Consider the following 27,793-nt stretch of genomic DNA (forward strand, 5'->3'; position numbering starts at 1 on the left):
ATTCCATTACTCTCCCTGAAGCTTTAGGTTTAGTCATAATATTGGTGATGTGGCCACATTATGGGATGAAACTATAACCGTGAAATAAAAAAATGAGGCAGATCAACATCAACAGCAGACAAAATCAACTGACTTCCTGCAGAAATAGTGAAAGTGGGAGATTAAAATGTGCACTAAAGTTCTGCTGCACTGATCTCTGCAAAGATTGAACCTTAATACATAAAAACACAACATAATCTGCTGTGATATTATTATTCTTGATGTTTCAGGGTTTTGCTGTGGCTTAATTTCAGGATTTTTATATCAGTCAGGGATCAAATCACAGAAACAAGTTTGTTACCAAGAAAAGATTATTTTAGTAATTTTGGTCTAAAATTGTTTTTGGAAAATGTTTAAATTCGCATTAATTTATTTGCATTGTTCATTGTGTGTGGTGTCCGGTAACCTTTGATAAATTCAGGACAAAATGCACTAAAAGTCGGGACAAACAACATAAAACATGGAAATAAAAACTCTCTTCTTAGGATTCCAGTCAGCTTTTCTTCACAGACCAAAGAAACGGCATTGATTATTTTCCACACTCAGTCTTTGTGTTGTATTTTATGTGTTTTTTTTGTTTTTTTTACCTTGAAGGAGATCTCGTACTGCTCTCCTCCCCAGATCTCCAGACCCGTGTCGTATCCTCCCAGCTCCCAGAACCACTTCCTGTCCACGGCAAACAGTCCACCAGCCATCACTGGAGACCTGCAGGAGGCAGAGGACGGAAAATGTGACGAAAACAGGAACAAAATAACGATTTGAAACCTGTTTTCTTCTTGTCATCACACACCAGCGAGTGAAATCAACCTTCAAGAGACATCAGAGAGTGTAATCAGAGTGTGACAACTTTAAAACAAGAACAAGACGAGACAAGTTGATTCTGTTCTATAACAGACATTTATTCTATCTTATAGTGACAGATTTACCTTCACATAGATTTCACGTCAAAAGCAGCAACTTTAAATCCATCCTTGTGTCTCTGATTTAACCCCATGAGGGCATTTTTGGGGTAATTTCACTACCTTTACTTCATCTTAGTTACTTAAATAGATCCCATTTATGCTGGAACTATCCAGATCTTCCATTACATGATGATAAAACATCCTGATTTTTCATTTTCCCTTCATTTCAAAGGGCTGAAATATGAATAAAATGCTGCGTATCCTGGTGGTACACATTTTCTTGAGAATAGGTCAAAAATATGTCTTAGAAATTGGGGAAAATAAGAGCTGAACATGAATAAAAAGTTCATTTTATTCATATATACTAGCTGCTTGTAGAAGGGACAAGACTTTCACGGTAAAGTGGAAACTGGATTAAACTTTGGCTCACAGAGAAACTAGTTTCACGTTAAAGTTCTGCTCTTTATTTCTGTATGAGGCTCATGAAAAGACAAAAGCAGGAGAATGAAGTTTGTTGTCTTTATAATGTACAAATATGGAACAGAACAAGCTCAGTGACAACGCTCTCGTTTCATTCTTGTATTGTGTTAAAATCTACACAATGACTGCATGGCATTAATATCTACATGTGAACATATCTATGATGTAACAAGTTCCTGAGTCTTTTAAACCTGATTATTGTGTGTGGAGCTGCATGGAGGCTCTAACTATGACTGAATGTGAAGTTATTTGGTGAAAGGTCACAGTTTTTTTTGATATGTGCTGCAAAAAAACTCTAAGAGAGCAATTAAACGGAGAAGAAATGGTGTGAATTTGGACAATGGTTTGCAATAAAATACAAGTTTAATGCCATTCAAACACAGCTGAGAGGAATATGATTGAGATAAGGTATTTTTAATTATTAATTCTATGTTTCATGGTTTCTAAACTACATCAAATACACTCTAATTAGTCGAAACTTGCTGACTTTGCAATAAATGCACCCAATTTCCAAGAATGTAACCTGCTTTTTCCTTTATCCTTTGTAGTTTGAGGTGCATTTTGAAACATTTTCCAGATCTCAGGTGTGGATCATAAATATTAAAGACACTTTAAGCTGTGGTATTTGTTTGCACTGCACAGCTTATACGTTTAAACAAGAGAAAATGTGATTTTCAAGCTGTTTTTAATAATTTTGGGCATTTTGGGGGTTTCAAAGTCAAAATATCAACAAACTGGAACTTTATGTGACCACACATTAATTTCTACTGATGTTAAAGTCTCAGAAGTTGGCGAAATGTTGCCCAAAGTCAGTATTTTAGTAGAAAATATGGATCCATCCATTTATACACACAATTTTCTAGGGTCACCCTCATTAGAAAATTGTGCACAATTTTTCCAATTTCAACTGTCAATATTTATTCATTATTGTCATTTTGGATACATTTTTTTGTCATTTTGCACAAATCTGGACTAATTTTGGACACATTTCACAGTAATTTGGAACATTTTTATTTACTTTGGAGGATTCTAAATATCAACTAACTGCAACTTTGTCCTGTCAAACTTTGCACATATCAAATTTTATTGATGTTTGAGCCTCAAAAGTTGGTGAAACGTCCACTGAAACTGGATTTTTAGTGGAAATACGGATCCATCCATATATACATTTACAGGAACTTTCTCAGGCCCCAATAACTCCCTTGTTTTTTTTTTAAAAATTGCACTTTTTCCAATACCCAGGGACAATAACGACTGACTGTTGTCATTTCAGGAAGTTGTGTCCTTTTAGACATTTTTTCATCTTATTTTTGACAAATTTTGATTAGCTTTGAATGAGTTCCAAGTCGCGTAGGGCAAATTTAGTCATTTCGGAGAGTTTTCCACAATTTGGGACAAATTCCACATCAAAATATTTAAGTCTAAATACCAACAAAACGGAACATTGTCTGGTCAAACTTTAACCATCAGATTCTATTGATGTTGGAGCCTCAACAGTTGGTGAAATGTCGCCCAAAGTCAGTATTTTAGTCGAAATATGGATCCATCCATATCTATCTACTGTATCCATCCATCCATCCATCCATCCATCCATCCATCCATGAACTTTCTGTAGACAACACCAGCCACAGTTGAGAACTTTGCAATTTCTTCCATTTCAAGAGCTAATAATTAAAAATGTGTCCTCTGTTGGATCCATTCAATCATTCAGATCTGTTGGAAACTACTCTGAGTTCTTATCACATTTCACAGCTATGGGAGTTTTATTTCTGGAGATAAAGCACATTATTAGAAAATCTAGTCCTAGTAGAGATAGAATGATGGACACTTTATTCATCTTTTTGGGGAAATTCATGGAAAAATAACATGTAAATTGTGCTGGTGGAAGAAAAAAGGTGAAAAATCGAGCTGAAACTGTAAAAATGCTTCCATCTACAGCCGCCAGTATTTAAACACGTTCTAACCTCTACAAATCTGACAAATCAAAGGAACCAGGACGCAGGATTGAATCAAGAGGAGTAGATCTGAGTCCATATTCTGGCCCAGAAGTGTGTTTTTCATGTTCCCGAGCGTTTAGAAACCCGCCGACACTCTGCAGTGAAAAAACCAATTAACCCATCTGAACCGCTGACTGGTTTGACAAGCTCAGCGGTGCCAAACAACATAATGGCTGCCGGGCTCAGAGTGCAGCGGGAGCTCGTCCCTGCAGGGAAACCGATGGAAACGTATCGAACGGCTTCTCATCAGGACTCCGAAGAAATCAGGATGAGCAGAAAGAAAGTTTCTGTCCAGAGGTTAGGTTCTGGGTACCCAACTACCCAACACTACGAGAACTCTGGGAAGAAAGAGCTTCTTCGTATTTCTATCCCCCGAGTTAATGTCTGGAGATGCACCAGAATCAAGTGGATTTATTTTCACAATCCGGTGTGCCAGATTCAAACAAACAAAGGTATAAAGAGAGGAGAAGAGTGTCAGGCTGGAATTATGGTTCAAATATACAAGTTTCAGTTGATAAATGCTCAGTCTGGTGTTTGTCAATGGTACCTTTAGCATTTCTAGTCTAACAGGAAGCAGGTTCATGAGGAATAAATGAATAAATAAATTAAAACTACACGTTAAAAACAACTTCAATTCATTAGTCTGTTTCTAGAAAGCACACACTTGTACGATTAATAATATGGAAATCTGTCAAGAACCAGAAAAACATCCCTTGTTTACAACCACTGTCACACAGGGGTCATAAACAGAAACTAAGTTCTGCAGAAAAAAAAGTCTTAATTTTGGGAATTCTGGAAGCTTTTGTAGCTTCACCTTCAACAAACATCTCACCTTTTAAAGAGACAAAATAGTTCTGAATAGATTTAAATAATTAAACGGCTCCAGCAGAGGCCAAATTTTAAAATATTCGTCCTTGAAAATGGAAAAATGTGCAACATTTTTAAATAAGGGTGGTACTGTGGCCTCAGAAAGTTCCTGTCAGAGAATATATATGGATGGATCCAGATTTCTGAGTAAAAATACAGTCTGTGGTCGACATTTCACCAACTTTTGATGCTAGAGAAGATAATTGTTTTTAATTCCCTCATTAAGAATTGTCAGCTTATTAGTCAGGAATCAGTTAATTGAGCAGATACATGATAGACGGCCTAAAACATTATTATATGTCAGTGGGAAAGTACCAGTTCTGTTTGGAGGTCATTAATTAACACAGGAGTCTTTGTCATGGTGCCCCTTTACAAAATAAAGCCCCACAATGCTCTCTGCTTGCCAACCTGAACTTCCTGTAGTCTGAGAAATGTCTCCTCTAGTCTCTACAGTATTAAACTCTGACACTACATTTACCTTTTAACGCTACATTTACCTTTTAACGCTACATTTACCCTCTAATGCTACATTTACCCCCTAATGTTACATTTACCCTCTAACGCTACATTTACCCTCTAACACTACATTTACCTTTTAACGCTATATTTACCTTTTAACTCTACATTTACCCTCTAACGCTACATTTACCCTTTAACGCTACATTTACCCTCTAACGCTACATTTACCCTTTAACGCTACATTTACCCTCTAACGCTACATTTACCCTTTAACGCTACATTTAACCCCTAATGCTACATTTACCCTCTAACGCTACATTTACCTTTTAACGCTACATTTACCCTCTAACGCTACATTTACCCTTTAACGCTACATTTACCCTCTAACGCTACATTTACCCTTTAACGCTACATTTACCCTCTAACGCTATATTTACCCTTTAACGCTACATTTACCCCCTAATGCTACATTTACCCTCTAACACTACATTTACCCTCTAACACTACATTTACCTTTTAACGCTACATTTACCCTCTAACGCTACATTTACCCTTTAACGCTACATTTACCCTCTAACGCTACATTTACCCTTTAACGCTACATTTAACCCCTAATGCTACATTTACCCTCTAACGCTACATTTACCTTTTAACGCTACATTTACCCTCTAACGCTACATTTACCCTTTAACGCTACATTTACCCTCTAACGCTACATTTACCCTCTAATGCTACATTTACCCTCTAACGCTACATTTACCCTCTGACGCTACATTTACCCTCTAATGCTACATTTACCCTCTGACACTACATTTACCCTCTAACGCTACATTTACCCTCTAACGCTACATTTACCCTTTAACGCTACATTTACCCTTTAACGCTACATTTACCCTTTAACGCTACATTTACCCTCTGACACTACATTTACCCTCTAATGCTACATTTACCCTCTAACGCTACATTTACCCTCTGACACTACATTTACCCTCTAATGCTACATTTACCCTCTGACACTACATTTACCCTCTGACACTACATTTACCCTCTAATGCTACATTTACCCTCTGACACTACATTTACCCTCTAATGCTACATTTACCCTTTAATGCTACATTTACCCTCTGATACCATGTTTCCCCTCTAATGCTACGTTTACCCTCTGACACTACATTTACCCTGTAATGCTACATTTATCTTCACTCCAACTAATAACTTGTATATGTGAACAGTAGGTTTTTCACGACAAATACACAAGAAATAATATTGCAGCAGCAAAATAAATGCAGCCTGAACACCAAAAAGTGAAAGAAACTGGAAATATGGATGTTTTTTTGCTGAAATTCATTCTTGCCGATTTACAAGTTTCCCAAGCTAGCTACAGGCCAACGGTGCTATGGATCTCCAAAACAACAACAATAAAGAACTGAGTCGTCTTCTGGAACGTCTCAGAACCAACGACACCAAATTCACTGCTTTCTAGAAGCATTTTATTTTTGCATGTATTCTGAGAATCACCTTCATTAAGCCAACGGATGTGGAAGCATGAGTCACACATTAAACCTCTCAGACTCCAAAAACAAGAGAAAAGGTCAGAAAATTTGCAAATCAAATCCCACTGTTCTCTTGTCTCTCTGAAGCTTTTAAAATATTTTTTCTCCCCACACAGACCGACTCGACTGAACGCTGTTTTGTCCAGAGCCGGTTGGTGTTGGAGCGCTGGATGAACCGGACAGACAAAGGATGGACCACGGTGGAGGAATAATGAGTCTGGAGTCCACAGAGTGTGTTGAGCTGCTGCATGTGGACGCTGATTTGTGGGCTGGAGGTTGTTAGCTCAGAAAACACAAACACATTTCACCTCCCCGGAGCTGAATAACAATCAGACAGACGGCGCTGACAGCTCTCAAAGCTGGAGAACATGAAGACGCAACAGGTTTGGGTTTAATTTAGCAGGATTACAACCACAGTAAGCTGCAGCCTGTCCTCTGGAGCCGCCGTGTTCCAACAAATATTAGATCCATCGCCTTAAACTGAACAAAAGAGGACGTTATTGGAGGTTTTCCATTGTGGCACCGAAGCAAAATGAAGCTGTTTACCTGAAAATAACCTATAAAAACAGGCAGTTTATGTCAGCATTACTTCCCACTGTGAGATTTAAAAACTAATTTGCTGAACAAATAGCTCAGGAAATGTCCATTTCTGGTTGGTTAGACTTGTTTTATTAGACAGTAGCTCCGCTAACTGCGAGCTTGCACTTGCAAATGATATTTCATTTTACTTCTTCACAATTAAAGCTGCTTACTTTTGGACTTTTGAAGGTTTTTCATCATGTTTTACATCTACTTTGAAGCAAATATGTAACCCAAGCAAGCACTGTCTGTCAGAAAAAACAGCAATTAGATCGTATTTCCCTCTCTGTATATAATGTACATGTCGTTGGTTGACATTTTGCTGACTTCTGATTGATTATAACTGCCTAAGATTTGTCAAAATTTATGCAAAATGGCAAAAATGAATACATTTTGAAAATGATTTGTTGTCAGAAAGTTCCTGTAAATGTGTAAATCTGGATGTTTCCATATTTCCTACTGAAAATACAGACTTTGGTTGACATTTCACCAACTTTTGAGGCTAACATCACACCTTTCCACTAATTTGGCATCACTTCTTGTGCTCCTACCATTAGGTCCACATCACTATTTTGTCAAAATATCAACAAAATATTGGTGGAATGTCAACCAAAGACTGTATTTAAGTAGAAATATGGATCCATCCATTACCCCCAATTTCAAAGGGTCAATCTTTATCCATTACTGTCATTTTGGATACATTGTACGTTACTTTACACAAAATTTGAATAATTTTAGACAAATGCCATGGCAATTTTTACTTATTTTGGAAGGTTCCAAGTCACATTTCAAGTGATTTCAAACCATTTTGGACAATTCCAAAATTTAAATATCAACAAACTGGAACCTTGTCTTGTCAAAATTTCCACAAATCAACTTCTACTGATGTTTGAGCCTCAAAAGTTGGTGAAATGACTGCATTTCAGTAGAAATATGGATCCATCCATAGATATACACTTACAAGAACTTTATGGGGACACTAAACCACTCTTGTTTAAAAAATGTGCACTTTTTACCAATATCAATGGTCACTTGTCAGTTTAGGCAACTTTGAGTCATTCTGGGCAGTTTTTGTGTTATTTTAGACATATTTTAATCTTAATTTTTAAGAACTCTGAACGAATTTCAAATCACATTGCACAAATTTTGTCATTTTTGACAGTTTTCAAGCATGATTATCAACAAATTGGCACATTGTCTTGCCATATATCAAATTATACTGATGTTAAAGTTTCAAAATGTTGAAACTTTAACATCAGTATAATTTGATACACACATATACATATGTATATATAACCTCTTCTGAGGTCACGATACCATGGTCATATGAAAATTTTGCATATTTTTTGTGTTTTCAAGGACCACTAATTCAAAATGTGGCCTTTGCTGGATGCATTCAATCATTTGAATCTGATGGAAACTATTCTGCCTGCGTCCTCACCACATTCCATGTTCACAGTAGTTTTATTTCTGGAGATACTGAACCTTTAACATGACTTCACAGCCTTTTATGAGGGTGAAAACTTCCCGGTCTGAAAATGTGAAATTCTCAAAATTCAGCCCTAATATTTCGTAGAACTGTTTCAGTTCTTGTTGAGATCCAGTAAAAATACTCAAACATGTGACTCCATGGACCAAAAATGATTTTTCATTTCCAGACTTTTGAGACATGTTTTTTTTCTGGACAAAAGCTCGAGCAGCGAGTGAAGAAAGTACAACAGTAATTATTGTCTCTTTTCTGTTCCACAGTGAACCACCAGTCACACCCAGACAAAAACACCTGCAGCTGTACAACTCTTAATTAGGAAGGATAATGAGTCAAACCAAAGTCACCACGGACACCGCTGCTCCCGTGTTGCTTAGCAACTGCTTTGTTTTGCTGCTGTACAGGAGCAGAATTCTGGTCAACAGCTGTTTTGATGGAGGATATTTCATTCAAAATATAGTTAAAACGATGGTACAGTGTACGGTATTTCTTCAAAAAGCTCCCCTCTGGTGAAAGTCACATTTTTTTACCTCGTTTGACACGTCCATTTGGTGTTTTTTATGTGCTTGAATTCCCACGTCAGTCTGAAAAATATTAATTCAGACTTCTGTGATGCTACAACCCCCAGGAAACAATCCTGAGTGTGACTTTCTAGATCATAAATATTCTTCAGAATCAGTTTCCAGTTTGAAAATGAGTCTGAATTACTCCAACAATTCAACTTTCCATTGAGCAGTGTAACGCAGTTTTACAGTGTTTGGGCAGAACTGAGGGGTGGATGGAGACAAACATCTGGGTATTCTAGGGCTACCTTTACGCCATTTGAAGCAGGCAGGGACTATTTGAATATTACGCTTGGGTCATATCGTAACGTCCAACGTCAGGCGATTGACCAGAAGAATACCAATTGTGTGACATCATCAGAATATTCAGATATTCGGGTCCAGCCCTAAAAAATAGTACATTAAAACAATGTTTAAAAAGCTGCAATTTTCCAGCACTTTAAACAATGAGGAGCTCCAACAACACAGTTCTTTCCATGCATTTACTTTGGCTTCTTCCTTATAGATTCTGTAAAACATACAGTAACATTGCTAGTATAGACTGAAACAACTCAACAACAAAATGTGCTTCACTTTAATTTTATTAAACTTTACCGATCACTGGTTCTTTGCTATAATTCACTGATTCTAAATTTTTTTTTTTAAAAAGTCTCAAAATTCAAAGATTGGTAAACAATTCTGTTCAGATATTTGTAGCTCCCAGATGATGTTTTCAAATCACCCTTGACTTCTCCTTTGTTGCAAACATGAGGCTGATATATGAGTTGATATACGAAATGTCTTGACTAACAGGCGGACAGCAAAAACGATCAAACACCTCGTCAACTCTTTTCAAACAAAGACAAAGCTTTTGTTTACTGCTAACTGGCAACAACTAGCATGACAGTAAACATGTTCACATGCAGCGTTGCTAATCAATAATCAACTAATCATTCACATATGGACAATTTTTTTATCATGGATGAATGATTTTTACTTCAAAAATGGCTCAGTTTCATTGGCTACTCAGCAACTTATAGGCTTTTCAAGAAGATTTTGGCTCATCTTGCATATGTAAGCTCTGCTCAGAGGTCACTAACTACCCCAAGAGTCTTTGTCATGGTGCCCACTGTTCCTAAATCTCCACAATGCTCTCTGCTTGTCAACACGAAACTATTTGTAGTCCAAATGACCTCCTCCTGTAATAAACACAAATTAATTGCAGTCTGCCAGCTCTTTAAACACTGAGAATCTCCACCTGGTGGAAGAACCAGGTACGACAACTGACCAACAACACAGTTCTTTACATGCATTGCCTTCCTCTTTGGTCTTATTGATTCATTAAAACATAAAGTCCCTAGTAGAGACTGAAATAACTCACCAACTGGATGTGCTTCAATTTAAGTTTACTAAACTTTGCTGACCCCTGGTTCTTTGCTGTAATTCACTGAGTCTGAAAAAAAAAAAATCTCAAAATCTAAAGATTGACAAACAAGTTTGTTCGGACATTTGTGGCTCCCAGATAACGCTTTCAAATGACTTCAGTAAAACCTTGACTTTTTCTTGTTTATGAAATATCTTGATGAACAGTTGTGCAACAAAAACGATCAAATACCTCATCAACTCACATTGGCATTCACTTCATTCCTGAGTCTATAAACTGACTGAAGACTCCAGTCACTTTTAAGAAGACATTCCTTTTACTCTGGACAGTCACAAACAGAGAGAAAATCTGCACCAGCAGCCCATCTGGTAATATCAGGACCCCATACTGGCTCTTTCTGATGACCTGCTCACACACACTGTGAGCTACAAGCCGGACATCGACCTGAACCACGCCAGCCATAAAAACGTCCAGCGGCTTCTGAAGCATTTATAGCTGAAGTCTTTCAACAGTGCAGCTCTGAACGGCTGTCATTACTCCTTCAGCATTTTGACTTTACCTCCAGTTTCTTTTCAAAGAAGAAAAAAACATTAGAAGTACAATGTCAAATTGGATTTCCAGCAAACAAATGCAGACTTTCAGCCAGTGTGAAGCTCCACTGAATTAATATTGACCGGTATCGACTGGACGGACCTCAGAAACAACTAGAGAGTTTGTCATACTTTCTCTTTCCACGTTAGCCCAACTTATGTGGCTAATGTTACAGTTTTCCACTAATCTGACATCACTTTTATTTCCTCCTACCACTGAGTCCACATCACTATTTTATCAAAATATTTGAAAAGCTCGAATTTTGTCTTATTAAACTTTCCACAATTAGGGTGCTTTCACACCTGTTAGTCCGTTAGAGTGGTTCGTTTGGACCCAAAAGTTGTTACAATGTTGCATTGCAAGACGTTATCGGAGAAAGCGGGCGATGCTCCACAACCTGTGCAGGTTGCTACGGAAGCTCCTGTAGACCAAAAAGTCTGCTGCACCATCAAGCCGGTCCGAATGGAGACAGGTTTGTGTTCTCACCAGGAGCGAACCGAACTGGAGTTCACATAGAAGCGGACCGAGACCGCTCCCGAAGGTGGTCACGGTCCGGTTCTTTAGTCCAGCCCAAACAAACCGTACTTGCAGGTGTTGCGGACTCCAGTCCGCTTTAAGCGGACCAAAAGGCGTAGGTGTGAAAGCACCCTTAGATTCTACTGATGTTAGAGCCTCAAAAGTTGGTGAAATGTCGACCAAAGACCGTATTTTTAGTAGAAATATGGATCCATCCATATAAATACACTTACAGGAACTTTCTGGGGCCTCAGCACCACTTTTGTTTGAAAATGTTGAATGTCTTTTTAATTTTCAAGGCTCAATATTTATTTATTATTGTCATTTTGAACATATTTTTGTCATATATTGGATAAAAATTGAGTAATATATCTTATACTTTTTTTGGGGAAGGTTTCAAGTCTAAATATTAACAAAGAGGAACCTTGTCTTGCCAACGGCTGTCATTACCTCCTTCAGCATTTTGACTTTACCTCCAGTTTCTTTTCAAAGAAGAAAACTACGTTGGAAGTACAATGTCAAATTGGATTTCCAGCGAACAAATGCAGACTTTCAGCCAGTGTGAAGCTCCACTGAATTAATATTGACCGGCATCGACTGGACGGACCTCAGAAACAACTAGAGAGTTTGTCATACTTTCTCTTTCCACGTTAGCCTCACGTTATGAGGCCAATGTTAGTTTTCCACTAATCTGACAGCACTTATAATTCCTCCTACCATTGAGTCCACATCACTATTTTATCAAAATATCTAAAACCTGGAACCTTGTTTCATCAAATTTTCCACACATCAGATTTTACTGATGTTAGAGCCTCAAAAGTTGGTGAGATGTCCATTAAAGACTGCATTTTTAGCAGAAAATATGGATCTATCCATATGTACACATTTACAGGAACTTTATGAGGACATAATATCACATTTACAGTCATTTTAAACAAGTTTTAAGTCACTCCGGGCCTCTTTTGAGTCATTCTGAACAACAATCTGAAGTCATTTTTGGACTGATTTGGGACATTTTTGCCTCAATTTTGGACACATTTTGAATGACTTTGTAGCATTTTGAGTCATTTAAGAATTTTAAGCCATTCTTGACACATTTAGGACAAAAATGAAACATTTTGGACAATTCTGAGTAATTTTAAACTGGTTTCAAGCCAGAATATTCCAATACTGGAACCTTGTCTTGTCAAACTTTCCACACATCAGATTCTACTGATGTTAGAGCCTCAAAAGTTGGTGAAATGTCAACTAAAGACTGTGTTTTAGTAGAAACATGGATCAATCCATTTATACAAACTTACAGGAACGTTCTGGGATCACAATACCACCTTGGTTTTTAATTTGTTGCATGTTTTTTCTATTTTCAAGGCTCAGTATTTGTTCATTATTGCCATTTTAGACATATTTTTAATCATATTTTGGATAAAGCTTGAGCAGTTTTGGATGATTTTTACTTATTTTGGAAGATTTCAAGTCTAAATATCAACAAGCTGGAACGTTGTCTGGTCAAACTTTCATCAGATTCTACTGATGTTAGAGTCTCAAAAGTTGGTGAAATGTCGACCAAAGACTGGATTTCAGTACAAACATGGATTCGTCCATACATGTACACTTTCAGGAACTTTTTGGAGACACAAAACACACTTAGTTTGATAATTTTGCATGTTTTTGCATTTTCACAGCTCAGTATTTACTCATTATTGTCAGTTTGGACGCCTATTTTAGCGTATTTTGGATAAAGTTGGGGAAATTTCATGGCAATTTCAACACTTTTTGCTTATTTTGGAAGGTTTCAAGTCTAAATATCACATGTGGTTATTTTTAGATCATGTTCTAGGACGAGGTGTCTGTTCCTTCACGTGGACAAAAGCTTCTGCCGGTCTTTCACTTGACGGTCCATGAATATTCCAGCTCACTATTCAGATTTAATTAGAAATGCTCAAGTTGATATTCTCCATTTCAGTCCATCGACCTTGAGGGAAGCGAGTCAAAGCCTGAGCTCATCGCTGAACGAAACGCCGAAGGAGGGACGAGAACGAGGCGGAAAGACGGAAAAGGGAAGGAGAGAGGTGACGGCATCGACAGAAGAGAGCGACGGCATGAGAACAGGGATAAAATCACACACACACACACACACACACACACACACACACACACACACACACACACACACACACACACACACACACACACACACACACACACACACACACACACACACACACACACACACACACACACACACACACCTCTGAGATGATTCTGCTGTCCCACAGTGCTTCACCCTCAATGTCAATCAGAATGAAAATGAAAATCTTTGCGACTCAAATTGGATTTGCACTGATGAAGGTCATCTCATTGGACAAGAAGAGCAGACTAATTCACCAAACGAGGATTGATTCGGATTGTTCTGCAGCTCCTTTCCTCTTTGTTGCAGTGCTACTGTATTTGCCCCCCGACACGAACGCCGCCTGCAGCATCCACACATTACAAACGTTGTCCCGGTAATCCTTCAGGCCTCACAAACGGAGCATCACACAAAGCAGAGTGTGTTATTTATTCTGGCCTCCGCTACTTAAAGGTTACCGATATGTGAAGAGCTGTTTACACTGCAGCCGCATTACCCCGAGATCTCATGTCAAACAGCAATAAACTCCATTATCTGTGGTTTCCCTTCGTTTTAGCTCAATTTAAAGGCTGCTCTCTAGGAAACAAAGACAATATTTGCATTTAAAGTGCAACTAGCCGTTTTTTTTCATTATAAAATCCAAGTGACTCCTTGAACTTGTGCCCTAAACGGCTCATTCTGACCAATTAACAATCCAAAATACTGACTTAAAAATCAGTAGAAGACATTAAAAAAGCAAGAATCTAAGAAACTAACTGCCTGGTAAATGAATCATTTATCAATATTTGTGAATTTATACCCCTTAAACTGGCAGGTTTGTATGCAAGTTAACTTTTAAAAAGGCAAAAAAAAAAAAAAAACTTGCAAAAACAAGCTGGAAAATCAATTTTCCAATGGACCTTGAACTCATCATTGTCCAAATTTTTACAGAAAATCAGGATATTTGATCAAACATCACTAAACTCGACATGTTTCAATTAAAGTTTTGCCTAAAATTTGCACCATTTGCTCCAGATTCTATAAAATTCTGCGTTCATTAGTGCGTTCGAGAAGCCAACAGTCAAAATAGACACAAAAAATGTGCTTTTTACACAGAAATAAACATACATGCACTGTTTTTGAGCAGCATGGCTCAAACAGTGAACAGAGGAGCATGTTGTTGGAAGACACATTCAGCATGGTGCAACTAACTGTGCCTTCCAGAGCTAGCCATAGCTTCTCAAATGTGACTATTTTTCCATGTTTTATAATTGTAAACTGTTTAGATCTGACTTACATCACATGTTTGATCTCTAAAATAAATGTGGCATGGCTCAAAAACAGCAAACAGAGGAAGATACATTCAGCATGATGTAACTGTGCCTTCTAGAGCTAGCCATGACTTCTAAAATGTGACTGTTTTCCATGTTTTCTAATAGCAAACTGTTTACATCTGACTTACATAACATACTTGATGAGTAAAGTAAATGTGGCATGGCTCAGAAATAGTAAACAGAGGAAGATACATTCAGCACAGTGCGTCCAGACCTTCTAGAGATAACCGTACCTTCTTGAATGTGACTAATTTTCCATGTTTTATAATAGTAAATTGTTTAAATCTAACTTACATAATATTTTTGATCAAAAAAATAAATGCAGCATGGCTCAGAAACAGTGAACAGAGCAGCACGTTGTTGGAAGATACATTCAGCATGGTGCAACTGTGCCTTCTAGAGCTAGCCATGGCTTCTCAAATGTGACTATTTTCCATGATTTATAATAGTAAACTGATTAAATCTAAAGTATATAACATACTGGATCGATAAAATAAATGCGGCATGGCCCAGAAAGTGCAAACCGAAGAAGAAACATTCAGCATGGTGAAACATCCCTGAGATGATGAGGATAGTGTGAAAAACATCTAATTAAAGAGGTTGCAAAAATGTAAACAGTAAAATACGCAGTTATGTTAAAGCGAAAAATTAGCCTTAAAACTGTAACAGGAGCAATAAATATTTTAAAAAACTGCTTAAAATTCAGATGGTTAATTCTAGAAACAAACTAAATCTTCACCCAAAACGCCTCTAGTCACGTCTACTAGTGCGTTTGGGGCTGGATTTTCTACATTTAGGTCTTATTTTTGCTGCATGAACATGAAGGTATAATGACATTTACATTACAGCTGCACTGAGGTGGAAGAATCCCAGTGTTTCCAGGTAATTTCTTTGAGAGCTTCTGTCCACACGTAAATGCCACGACCGAATCTTTTCCTCGTAAAAAAAAGAAAGAACTAATTCACAGCTTTGTGCTGCAGCAGAAACATTACTGGCGTTAAAAGATGACATTTTACTTCTTTACTTTACCTGAAAAAGCTTCTTTTTCTCTGGTGTCACACCGGCATTTTAGCATTTATCCTCTCTGAGAAATTATTTTTGCATGTAAAAATCCTTTCTGCTAGAGGGAACAGAAGGCCAGAGAGTAATGAAAAGGATTCATTTTCAGATTTAGCAGGTAAACTGCTGCTTAGGTAACCGTCCTTCAGACTGTCGGCGGGATTACAAGGTCCCTGCTAACTGAATAAAAGGTTTCCACTCAATCAAACAATCAACAGGGTGAAATTTCTCCAAAACATCGGCTCTTACTCGAAGGGTTCGCTGGAGTCGCCCTTCTGCAGCTCGGTGGGGATGGGGATCCGTTTGTAGTACATCTCCCAGTCGAACGCCCCTCGCATGGCGTCGCCCGCCTGCGTCTCGTAGCCGAAGTTGTCGTGGTCGATGACGTCGATCATCGGACACACGATGGTCTTCCTGTTCTGGGCGATTCGGTCTGAAACAGAAGGATCGGTGGAAAGTTTAGACGACAGCAGATGGTGCGGAGAAGAAGTCATTCTGGCTTTTAGACCTTCTACAGCGACTCCTACCCACAGACTGCTGCCTCTTCAAACGAAGCGTGGAAGGACATGTTTTACATTTGAAAGAAAATGCACATATTTGTGTAAAAAAAGGTCAGTTCAACATCTCATCAACTGCTGCATCTTTTATCCTGACTGTGGTAAACTGAGAAGTAAAGATGTCTGTCACTAGGGAGAGCAAAGTTTATGGTCGGACATCTAAGTGTGCAAAGTTTCAACAACTTTCCGAATCAAAAATCATTAAAATGAGAGCACAAATTGGACATTTATCCTCATATTTATGTTTAAAGTCTGTTATGAAGCACGCTGGAATGTAAGAAATGTTCCCTGTTTGTGTTAAACTCATTATCTCTGATCAGAGCTCATTAAACACCACATCAGTCTCTGTCATGGTGCCCGTTCTTAGCTAAACCTAAATGTACCTGGTGTGTGTTATCTAAGCAAATGGAACCAGATTAGGATGAAATGTAAAAGACTCGGACTAGGTCAGCCCTTCTAAAAATATTTGTTTGTTGCTGACTTAAATACAGTCAAACAGTATAATTTTAAGGTCACAGACTGTAAAACGAACAAAATACTGATAACTAATGTGGACATTATTTACAATTATTTAATAATTATTATAATGTAAATTAATACCTTTTGTAGATATTGTCTTTAAATTAAGAAGACAGGAAAAATCTGTAAAATTACAGTTTAAAAGTGATTTCCTGTTGTTCAGTTCTTAAAATCCATATTTCTATAGCAAATATCTTTAAAATAACATTTAAAAAAAATTTAAACACAGTAAACCTGTAATGTTACAGTCACACACTAAATAAAAAAATATTCATAAAAACAGTGGTATTTGATATGGACATTATTTACGACTATTTATTAATTTTGAACTTTTTTCTTGTTATAATGTAAATTAAGACAATTTAGTGACTTTTAGATATAATCTTTAATTTAACAAAATGGGAAAAATCTGTAAAATTACAGTTGAAAATGATTTACCATCGTTTAGTTCTGAAAATGCACGTAATAGCAAACATCTTTAAAATAATAATGATTTATTTAGTTATTTTTTAGGGTAAACTCTGGGCTAGGCCAGTTCATATCTGTTGACACACAAAGATTTAGCACGTTAAACTCTTAATTTAGTGTAATTTTAGGTTAGGTTATTTAGGATTTGTTTTTTCTTTTTTGACAAAGAGAAAATCATAATGAAAGAACATAACTGGAATGTCCTTTGTAAAAACAATACAAAAAAAGCAAACAAAAAACAATTAAGAGTTTAACATGCTTAATATTTATGTCATCTTCATGTCAACAGGTATAAACTGGTCTTGGCTAATACCCCGGGGTATCTGGCCTGGAGTGTTAAACTGGCCTGTTAGAACCGGGTCTGAGTTCATGCTAGAGAGCAGAGCTGAAGGTTCCTGTGGAGAACCGTCGGTTCCTCACCCAGCAGTGGAGGCAGCCAGTTGACGTTAGCTTCACAGTGGGAGTCCAGGAAGGTGATGACTTCTCCTTTAGCAGCAGCAGCTCCCAGCAGGCGAGTCCTGATCAGACCTTCCCTCTTCTTGGTCCTCAGGATGCGAACCTTCGGCAGCCGGACCATGTACTCCTCCAGCGCCGCCTTCAGGTGTTCTGGAAGGAAAACGAAAGAGACGGCGGGATTTAGAAACATAGAAACATCAGAGTGGAGTCAGGATGGAAGATAAAAAGACAAGAGATCATCACCGCTGCAAACCGGCAGCTGTGAATGGAAAATAAGAGTGAAACAGGCACGTTTAGCAGATTTAAATATGATAAAAACTATTTGTTTGTTGTTTTTTATGTACATAAGGGACAGCAGATGCAAATTAGCTTCTTGCTAACTTTGTCTCTGCAGAAAAACAAACAATGAAAGGAGATGAAGGACCTCCTTCACCGTGTGCAGACTTCAGGTAAATAAGGGCTTCTCAAAGTTCCCCACAAATGACAAACCCTCACTAGAACAGATCAAAAGGAACCCAGCCATTAGCCACTGCCATCAAACAACACATCTGTCGCTGCCACATGTTCCCGCCGAAATGTTCCCCTTCAGGCCTCTACATCATCTCCATCCCCCACACTGAGGGAAAACTTTCACTTCATGGACGTGTTTTATGTCTTTACTGCAGTCATTAGCCAGAATGTTCCCCTCCAGAGAAAGAACCCAACAGTGAGGAATGAAAAAGGAATTAAATCAGCTCCTGCCAACATGTGTGGTCATAAAGTCTTCTGGCAAAAAAAACGGTGCTTCCTCTAAAATCTGTGATAAAGCTCGTCATTTTATCAAAACGTAGAACGCCTGACAAGGGAGTTCCAGCTACAGCCTCCGTGAACCTGCTCAGTTTAAATAAATCAGGAGGAAAAAGTCCGGTTCTGTAACGTGACAGCAGCAGATCTCAGGCCAGTTCTTCCTCCGGCTGCAATAAATCTCAACTCGGGGTCGGACTTCAGCCAAACGGGCCGAGTTACATCCACTAGAACGAAACGAAGAGGTGAAGAAGAACAGAGGGGCATGAAGACAACCTGAAAGAAAGCATCAATCAATCAAAGGAGAGGGTTCTACGTCCATCCTTCATCACAGCTGCCCTGGACGGGAATCAATCCCGCCCTAAATGGAGCCTGTAAATCTTTCAGCTCAAACGTCCAGTCGGTTCTGACGGGTCAATAAAATAAAAAACTAAATAAATAAGTGAAACATGGAGGCCAGTGCAGCGGAGTTCCTGTCTGCGGTTCTAAACGGTGTCAAAAATCTCAAAGAAACATCAAGAAAACGTGACTCCGCCCATCGTCTAATTCAAGGCTGTCCAACATGAGGCCCGTGGGCCAAAACCGGTCCTGCACAGGGTCCAGTCCTCAAAGCGTAAAATTACAGAGAAGACATGAACTGCAGATTGTAAATAAGTAAACTATAAATTTAAAATAATTTCTAGACCAGGACAAGTTGTTTTGATCATAAGGTAAAATACTAGATTGTTCATTGTTCTTTTGTCGTTTTGGGTCTCATTTTTGTCAGGTTTTTGTGTTTTTTTGTCTTTTTCGTCTGACTTTTATTGTTTGTCTCATGCTTTTGTCATTTTATTTTTTGCTTTTGTCTTTTTTTGTCTAGTTTTTATGGTCTGTCCAATTTTTTGTCTGTTTTTCATTTTGTTTCGTGCCGTTTGTCTCATTTCTTTTATTTTGTGTCTCATTTTTGTAATATTTTGTCTTGTTTTTTGATTGTTTTGTTTTTATCTGACTTGTGTTGTTTGTCTCATGTGTTTGTCATTTTGTTTCTCGTTTTGTGTTTCCTTTTTGTCTCGCTTGTGTTTTTTGTTTTGTTTTTGTCATTTTGTGTTTTCCTTTTTTCGTTGTTTTGTTTTTTGTCTCGCTTGTGTTGTTTGTCTACTTTTCGTCTTTTTGTTTCTTGCTTTTGTCCTTTTTGGTCTCGTTTGTGTCGTTTGTGTACTTTTTGTCTGACTTTTCTTGGTTGTCTTTTTTTGTTGCTTTGTAACTTTTTGTTCAGTTTTTGTCTCTTTTTTGTTTGGTTTATTGTGGTTTCTCTAATTTTTTGCCACTTTGTGTCTCGCTTTTGTAACATTTTGTTTGTTTTTTGTCTTATTTTTTTCGTTTTCATCGCAAAGTAAAATAGTGAAGCCACTGGTGACACGGCTACAACCGGCAGTCACATGAAGAAAATTCAGAAAGTATTCTTTAACTGCAGGAGTATTTTCTGTTAAGTTGAAACACCAACAACTACAGTTGAAGTTCAACAAATCAGGCTGAGTTTTGGTGCTTTACTGTAAACATTAACATGAAGAAGGATGAATGAATGTTTAGTTTCCTCGTCTTCTCTGCTCGTACGTCTGTGAAGAAGAAAAGTTTCCCGGTGTGAATGAAGGAGCCATTATTCGCAGAAAGCGGCCGACAGGCGTCACATTAATAAAACATTTCTCCGTCTGTGCTCTTCATTGATAACGCTTCTTACAAACGGTCCGCCGTCACAAAGAACTGGCCCAGAACAACCACTGATTGGATTCTGAATATCAGAGGAGCAGGAAAAAGGCAGCGCTGCTTCTTTTCACGCCTTCACAGACGGACGCTCTTTATCTTCCTGTTTCATTATTAGTGTTTAGTTTTACCTCTGCTCCCTCCTTTGTTCCTGCTCTTCGTCTTTTCTGTCCGCTTCCAGCTCGTCTTTCTGTTCTGAAGCCGAGGTTCTCCTGATCCAGTAGAACCAACAAAACCAACAAACCTGAAGTCTGACTTGTTGCATTTACGACATTCGAGGAGTCCTTGAACTCCTCACCTGTGATTTACTGTCTGAATACGACATCAAATCTGAGCTTAAAGTCCTCATATTTCGTCTAAATCACTTTATTTTACACGCCTCATTTCAAAATTTACCAAAAATAAACCTCTTGATCTAAACTGATTCTGTAACAAAATAAATATATAAATTCTGCAGACCTAAACGCAACCGAGAAGCTCCTCATGACTCACCTCTGATAAAAAGTCATGCAAGAAAAACACAAAACGTTTTCGACTGAACTGCAGGAAGTGTCTTTTTGTTTCACTTCACAGTCATTTTATGACTTTTTCAGTCATGTTTTGTGTCATTTTTAAGTCTTTTTGTGTCTCTTTAGTCATTTTTGCGTCACCTTCAAGTCTTTTTGTGTGACTTTAGGGTCATTTTGTGTCTATAGTCATTTTGCTTCACTTTATAGTCATTGTGTCTCTTCACAGTCATTTTTTCTGTCACTTTCAGGGCTTTTTGTGTCATTTTCAAGTCTTTTTGTGGCTTCTTTAAGTAATTTTTTGTGTCACTTTATAGTCATTTTGTGTTGTTTTATCGACATTTTGCCCCTTTCAAGTCATTTTTTGCCCCTTTCAAGTCTTTTTGCGTCTCTTTATAGTCATTTAGCGTCTCTTTAGGCTGGTCTCATCAAGTCAAACGGCATCCAAACACCGCTGCTGCTGGTCCAGACCCGAGTGTTTGGACGAGAGCAGGTCTGGTCAGACGTTATCACAGCTGAACAGAGTGAATTAGAAGGGAGCGGTAATCCAGAGCAGAGTGAGGCCTGCTGTCCATCAGACTGTCATTCAGGTCTGAAGGCCTGGACCTGAATGCACCACTCTGCCTCAAATCAGCCGCGATAAAGAGGAACATGAGAGTCTGGCCTTAAAGCTGAGAGACCGATCATTTATCAGACTGACCATTTAAACTGAGGGTGACGTTAAAACCATAGACTGTATATATAGTGGACGTAGCATCTGGCTCCAGAATTGAAGCCAACCCGGAAGTGTCAAAAACTTGCAATATCACGCCGTCCGCTAGGGTTGGCTCCAAAAAGCTTTTTCTCCATAGACCCCAATTCATTTTTGGAAAAAATAAAATTTGATAGACTGATGTTCTACAGCTCAGGATTTTTTCCCGTTAGTTTTCATGGTCAAAATCAGAGATCAGGTGGCCGATCTTAAAATAAATCAATACTGAATTTTAAATAAATCGTTAAAGTTGGCGGAGCCAGGGGGCGTGGCTATACTTGATAGACAGCAACAGAAGCCTCTGCGGTAAAATGTGGGCGGGATAAGAGAGTCCTCAGCCAATCCTGGCCCTAGTTGCTCTCCGGTCCAGTCTGTTTGATGACGCTTTTTATGTCACTGGCTCCAAAAAATCCAAAACGGCGACCAGGAAGTAGCAAAATCCGGGCTTCATTTTCTCGGCGTTAAAACCAACGGGTGATGTCACGGTTAGTTTACACCTGGTTAAAACGCAGCGCCGTCTGTGGGTATTACTGCAAAACAAGAGAAACCAAACAGATGAGGCTGAAGCTGTCGATAGGTTTAGGGCAAGAAAGGGATTAGATCAGCGCCGTTTACCAGATATGACCTGGCCCACACAAAATTACAAGATTTTTTGTGTAAACTTAAGTTGCAGAGTTCTACCTTCATCCTGTGAATGTTTCCAGAGTTCCAGATCCGTGAAGTCCAGATCTATCAAATTTTAATGGACTTTTTCCATCATTTCTGAGCCTCAGAACTTCATCCGTCCAGCAGATAGAACCATGACATTTAGGAGGAAAAACTGACACCAGATCATTTTAAATCCATCCAGGTGTCTCAGTCTTTAATCAACTTTGAGCTTCAGTATTGTGGGATGTATCACAGTTTTATGTCAGAAAAAGACAAAACTGTCCCAAAGACACTTAAAATGATCAAAACGCAACACTAAATGTCCAAAGAGAGAAGCAAAATGACCACAGTGAGAAAAAAACTGTCCAAAAGACAAACAAAACAACACAAAACTGAAGTAAAATCATAGAATGGAGATGAAAAATGACAAAGATGAGCACAAAACAACAAAAAAAAAACAGACAAAAATAAGAAAAACGAGACTCCATCCATCCAGGTGTCACAATCTAAACACTAAACCTGTTTTCTGTTCATTTTGTGAACTTTAAGCTTCAGTATTATGGGCTGATTATAGTCTGACAGCAGTTTAAGTGACGCAGAATGAACACAAAAAGATGCAAAACAACTAAAATGTGACAGAAAACAACCAAAATTTGATTCAGAGCAATCAAAAATGATGCAAAACTAATCCAGTCTAAACACTAAATCTGTTCTTTGTTCATTGTCTCTACAACCAATTTTATTATTAAGTATATTTATTATGAATATTATGAGATGTTTCACAAAGAAACAAAACTGTCCCTAAAACGATCAGAATGTGACACTAAATGAAAAAAACGAGACAAACAAGAAAAACAAAATACAAATTGTACAAGTCTAGACACAAACCAAGCAAAACGAGAGAGAAGATCACAAAAAACAAGAAAAAATTAGGGTCAAAATGCTGAAAACAGGAACTAAATGTCAAAAGAGAGAAGCAAAATGACAAACAAAATGACCACAGTGACAAAAAAAACTGTTCTGAAGACAAACAAAACAACAGAAAACTGATCTAAAAATCACAGAAGAGAGACAAAAAATGACAAAGATGAACACAAAACAAGATAAAACGAGACACAAAATGACCCCATTTTAGTCTGAGAAGTGCTGATTAGTTTGGTCAAATTTCCACTTTTTTCTAACAAACATCCAACTGAAGAAACTTTAAGAATTACGACTTTTTAAACCCAAAGCAAGAGTACAGTTACATTCTAATTAAGGCAAACCTAATTCCAGAGGTAGCACGACTGCATTTTCAGTGTTTTTGGAGGTTCTAGTAGGTTAGATAATTTGAATTCTTAATTTATTTTATTGCTCAACCTCAACAAAGCACCACTGGTACGTGTCTACATCCTACCAATGGCTGCAACACAATGAAAAAACTGATTCTCTCTCAGAGTTAAAGCAAAAACCAACATAAAATAAAAGGTTTAAGGTCTTTTCTTCAGTCCCCAGAGACTTCGATACCATCAGCATCACTCCTCGGCCGCTCTTGACATTCTGACTTTACGTTTTTGAGCTTCTGTCAGAGTTTGCACCGACTCTGAACCCTGCTCAGATAATAGGAAAACCAAACCGGCTAATCTCTAATTATTCTGTATGATAATGAGTCGCCGCGGCATTAAAATACGCCGCCAGGCTTCCGACGGTGGAATAATAGCCGAGGAGCTCCACAGGTCAGAGGCAAAATGCAAGCCCTCACCTTCATAACACTGCAATAAATCAGCCCATTAGCTGTGAACCGCCGGGAGATTGATTCAGGACGAACTTTGGCCCGGCACGAGGCGCCTCTTACACAACCCCCTAATGACGGGCAAAGAGATTAAACAATGAACATTTGCATCGGCTTGTACGCCGCATTCAGAGAGGGAAAAGGTTACGGCGTCTAATTATGAATGGTTAATTTGACCCGGATAAACTGGAAAACGGCGTCTCCGGTTTGGCTGTGGCTATAAATCAGCGTAATGAGAGCGGCGGACCAATTAGTCACCATTAGATCAGCGACAGGTCTCGGACATCGTAAACCCACGATTACCAGGAAAAACACACAATTGTTGCTTCTGTTGCAGAAATGCATCTTCAAAAACAAAACGAAGCAGAAATGTTTGTCTTTAGAGGCCTCTGTCATGTTTTTGGCACTAAAATGTGGAAAAAACTTCAACAAATGGTGTAAAATTTTATCTTTTATCATAATTTTTTCAATGATATGAAAACCATCAGAACACCAAAAACCTTGGAATGTTAGCGATGGGATCCAAAGACTTAACCAAATATATATCTATCACATTCCACATCATGAAGCTGCCACCACCGTGTTTCATGTCATGATACTTCCACCACCATACTTTAAATCACGATGCTTCAAATATGATTCCGAGCAACAGCCATGCGTGGAAAATTCAAAAAAGCTTGACTGAACTGCAGTCAGTGTTTCTACGGAGCTAATCTGAAACAAAACACAACGTCTACGGTTTACTGAAAACTGCTGAGGCCATAAATCACCGGAATTATGACATAAGAGCCGGGACATGACGAGGTCTTAGTCATCATAGACGTAAACCCACGTTTACCAGAAAAAAACAGACATTTGTTGTTTCTGCAGCAGAAATGCATCTTCAAAAGCAAAATGAAGCAGAAATGTTTGTCGTTTGAGGCCTCTGTCATGTTTTTGGACCAATATTGGTGCTGAAATATGGAAAAAACAACTCAAAGATGTTTGTAGAACTTAGGGCTGGACCCGAATATCTCGAATATCCAAATATTCGTTCGCTACGGCACTATCCAGATATTAATTTTGGTATCCGAATATTCGCCCCCACCGCCGCCGCCGTTGGATGTCACCAGGCGGAAAGAATATACAGCGTTACTGTCTTCCCTCCGCCTTCTGCCCACATCGGCTCATCTCGTCCTGTGATAAACACAGACACATATGTCTAGGACATATACACATATGTCAATGCGATCGCCCCCTCCTCCCCCCAGACAAAAATATTCGGAGCTCGTCTCTTCCCTGCGCCTTCGGCCCACTTCGGCTCATCCCGCCGTGTTCTTCGGCTCATTGCGGCTCCTCCACTCGTGTTTGTAAACACCACCCGAATGGCCGGGTGGCTGCCGACTCTGAAGTCACGCTACACTTCGTTGCATAAACACAAGACAAGATGCTGAAGACCGGTGTTTGGGAATTCTTTAGTTTAACTGAAGACTAAATGAGGGCAAAATGTGGACCCAGGAGACCAGACGAACGGATCCGACTATTCGGGCCGTCTCCGCCGCCGCTGCCGCGCCACCTCACGAACCACACGAATGGATCCGAATATTCGGCCCCCCACCCCCGGTCGGACGTTACAGGGCGGAACGAATATCCGGATATTCGTCTTTAATAGGGCCCAAATATTTGGAGGCCAGAAACCACACTCAGTTTTTTTAATCTCTCACGACTGAAGTTAGTCTGAAACCCGATAAGCAAAATCAAAATGAAAACTTTATCACTATTCTTATGGAATCAGAAGTATGTAACTGAGGAAAACATCACACACGTGTTGACGGAGAAAAAGCAGATCTGTTAATTCTGGCTCTTTGTGATTCTTTAGGTTTCTGGATGTTCAGGTTCCTCTAACATGAGCAATAATAACCTAATTATATCACAGATATATCAGCCCTGGAGACATTTTTAAGCTAAACAACACTCTCATTGGAGGATGTTTACTGTGTTTTATTGGCACTTTCTCTCGTCTGAGTCCACTTTGTCCGTCATTTTTCATTTTTATCCACCTACTGATACTTAATATTGATATGAACTAGTAGAATGAAGATATTTTTGAACCACTGAAGTTATCGCCTGATTGGACATCCTCTTTAAAGAAGGCAGCGACTTGGACTAGTAGCTGTCAGCTACTAAGGTTTTGTTTGCTGTCAACAAAAAGAAACAAAGAATCTCTGTTGAGGTTAGGTGTTGGACGACCGAACAGTGTTTACACCTGAATTAAAACCAGGACAGAAGTGATTCTGTCTGGTCTCCGCCACCATCGGCCACCTTGACAGAAAACCTTCACGACTCTCAGCTGGAATCTAACAAACAAACAAACAGTGAAGCTGCTGCTGCTTTTCACTGAAAACCTGAGTTTCACAGCATTCATTGCTTCAAGGCCGGATCCCTGGACCTGTGTAGCTGGTATTGATCAGTCTGTTCAGTCACTGCTACCAGAAAAATGGAAAGAATTTCCCCTGAACCGTCTACCTGCTAAACACAGAACTGATTCTAAGGTTCTTTTATTGCCTTACAAAGTCAGTCATGGGACTTCTCTGTCCAACTCTAGACCTCAGAACCTTTAGCTGTTCCGAGAGCTAACAATTTTAAGAAAAATCTCACAACCTACGCGTTTTTAGTCGATTTTAGTACCTCGTAAAGTTCCTAATTGTTGGTGTTTTATCATTTAAGCTTCAAAAAAAGGAACATATTTGGACATTCATTGATGGTTCACGGCATCTTTGGAGACATAAAAGTGAAAGCTAGTTTCTGTCTACTAAAGCTCTTTGGCTTACCATGACCTGGATCTACACAGACACTTACTATTTTATATTTATTTAACTTAGCAGTTGATTTGGTATCCTGTTTTGGCTCATTTCAGTGTTTTATACCATTTAATTTCGGTTAAAAATAGACTTTTTCCTGTCTTTCTGCACATACTTCAGTTACTGTCAGAGTGACAACATGTTGAGTATTTGGGTCAACTCAGGTTGTTCTAAATGTTCTACAGCTCAAAACTTTATTAAATTTGATCCATGTTCTTGTGCATTCTGGTTACTTGGAAGAGTTTTAGTGGCAGAAACACAGAGCCTGATGAAGTAATCCAGAAAAATCTCACAATGATTGTGTTTTAGTAGCTTTTAATACTTTGTAAAGTTCCTGATTGTTGGTGTTTTAGCGTCAAAGCTTCAGAAAAAGCAAGATATCTGGACAACAATGAATGGTTCGTGGCATCTTTGGAGACCTAAAAGTGAAGTCTAGTTCCTTTCCTACTCCTGGGTGACTGAGAATCTACACAGACATTTAATATTTTATCTTTATTTAACTTAGCAGTTGATTTGCTGTCCTCCTTTTTTTCCTCATTTTATAGTTTTTTACCCTTTCATGTAGTTTTGAGTATTTTGGTCAACTCAGGTTGTCTTAAATGTTCTACAATCATAAACATGAATAAATCTGATCCTTGTTCAAGTTACACAGTGTTCTCATCCAAACTGAAGTAGAACTGTTTGTCTATTCTGGTCTCTGTCATGTTTTTGGACCAATACTGGCACTAAAATGTGGAAAAAAAACGTCCCTAAAGTTGTACACATGCTTTAAGTTGGTTTAAAACCTAAACCAAAATTAAAATTCCATCGTTACTCCTTTTGAGTAACCAAGGCAACGTCACATATTTGTTGATAATTC

The 27,793-nt window shown here is 38.5% G+C and overlaps 1 protein-coding gene across 2 annotated transcripts in view; it reads right to left on the bottom strand.

Moving 5' to 3' along the window:
• LOC110958231 (polypeptide N-acetylgalactosaminyltransferase 10-like) overlaps positions 1-27,793 on the bottom strand; it is a 140,460-nt gene that overhangs the window by 28,424 nt on the left and 84,243 nt on the right. For both annotated transcript variants that reach the window (XM_051937988.1, XM_051937987.1), the window contains exons 5-7: positions 17,860-18,045; positions 16,145-16,328; positions 627-744 (exon numbers count right to left, since the gene is read on the bottom strand). In XM_051937988.1, the coding sequence (XP_051793948.1) occupies positions 627-744; positions 16,145-16,328; positions 17,860-18,045 (488 nt within the window). The remainder of the gene's footprint in view (positions 1-626; positions 745-16,144; positions 16,329-17,859; positions 18,046-27,793) is intronic.

Source organism: Acanthochromis polyacanthus, chromosome 17 (genome assembly GCF_021347895.1).
Source record: "Acanthochromis polyacanthus isolate Apoly-LR-REF ecotype Palm Island chromosome 17, KAUST_Apoly_ChrSc, whole genome shotgun sequence".
In the NCBI taxonomy this organism is placed as follows: domain Eukaryota; kingdom Metazoa; phylum Chordata; class Actinopteri; family Pomacentridae; genus Acanthochromis; species Acanthochromis polyacanthus.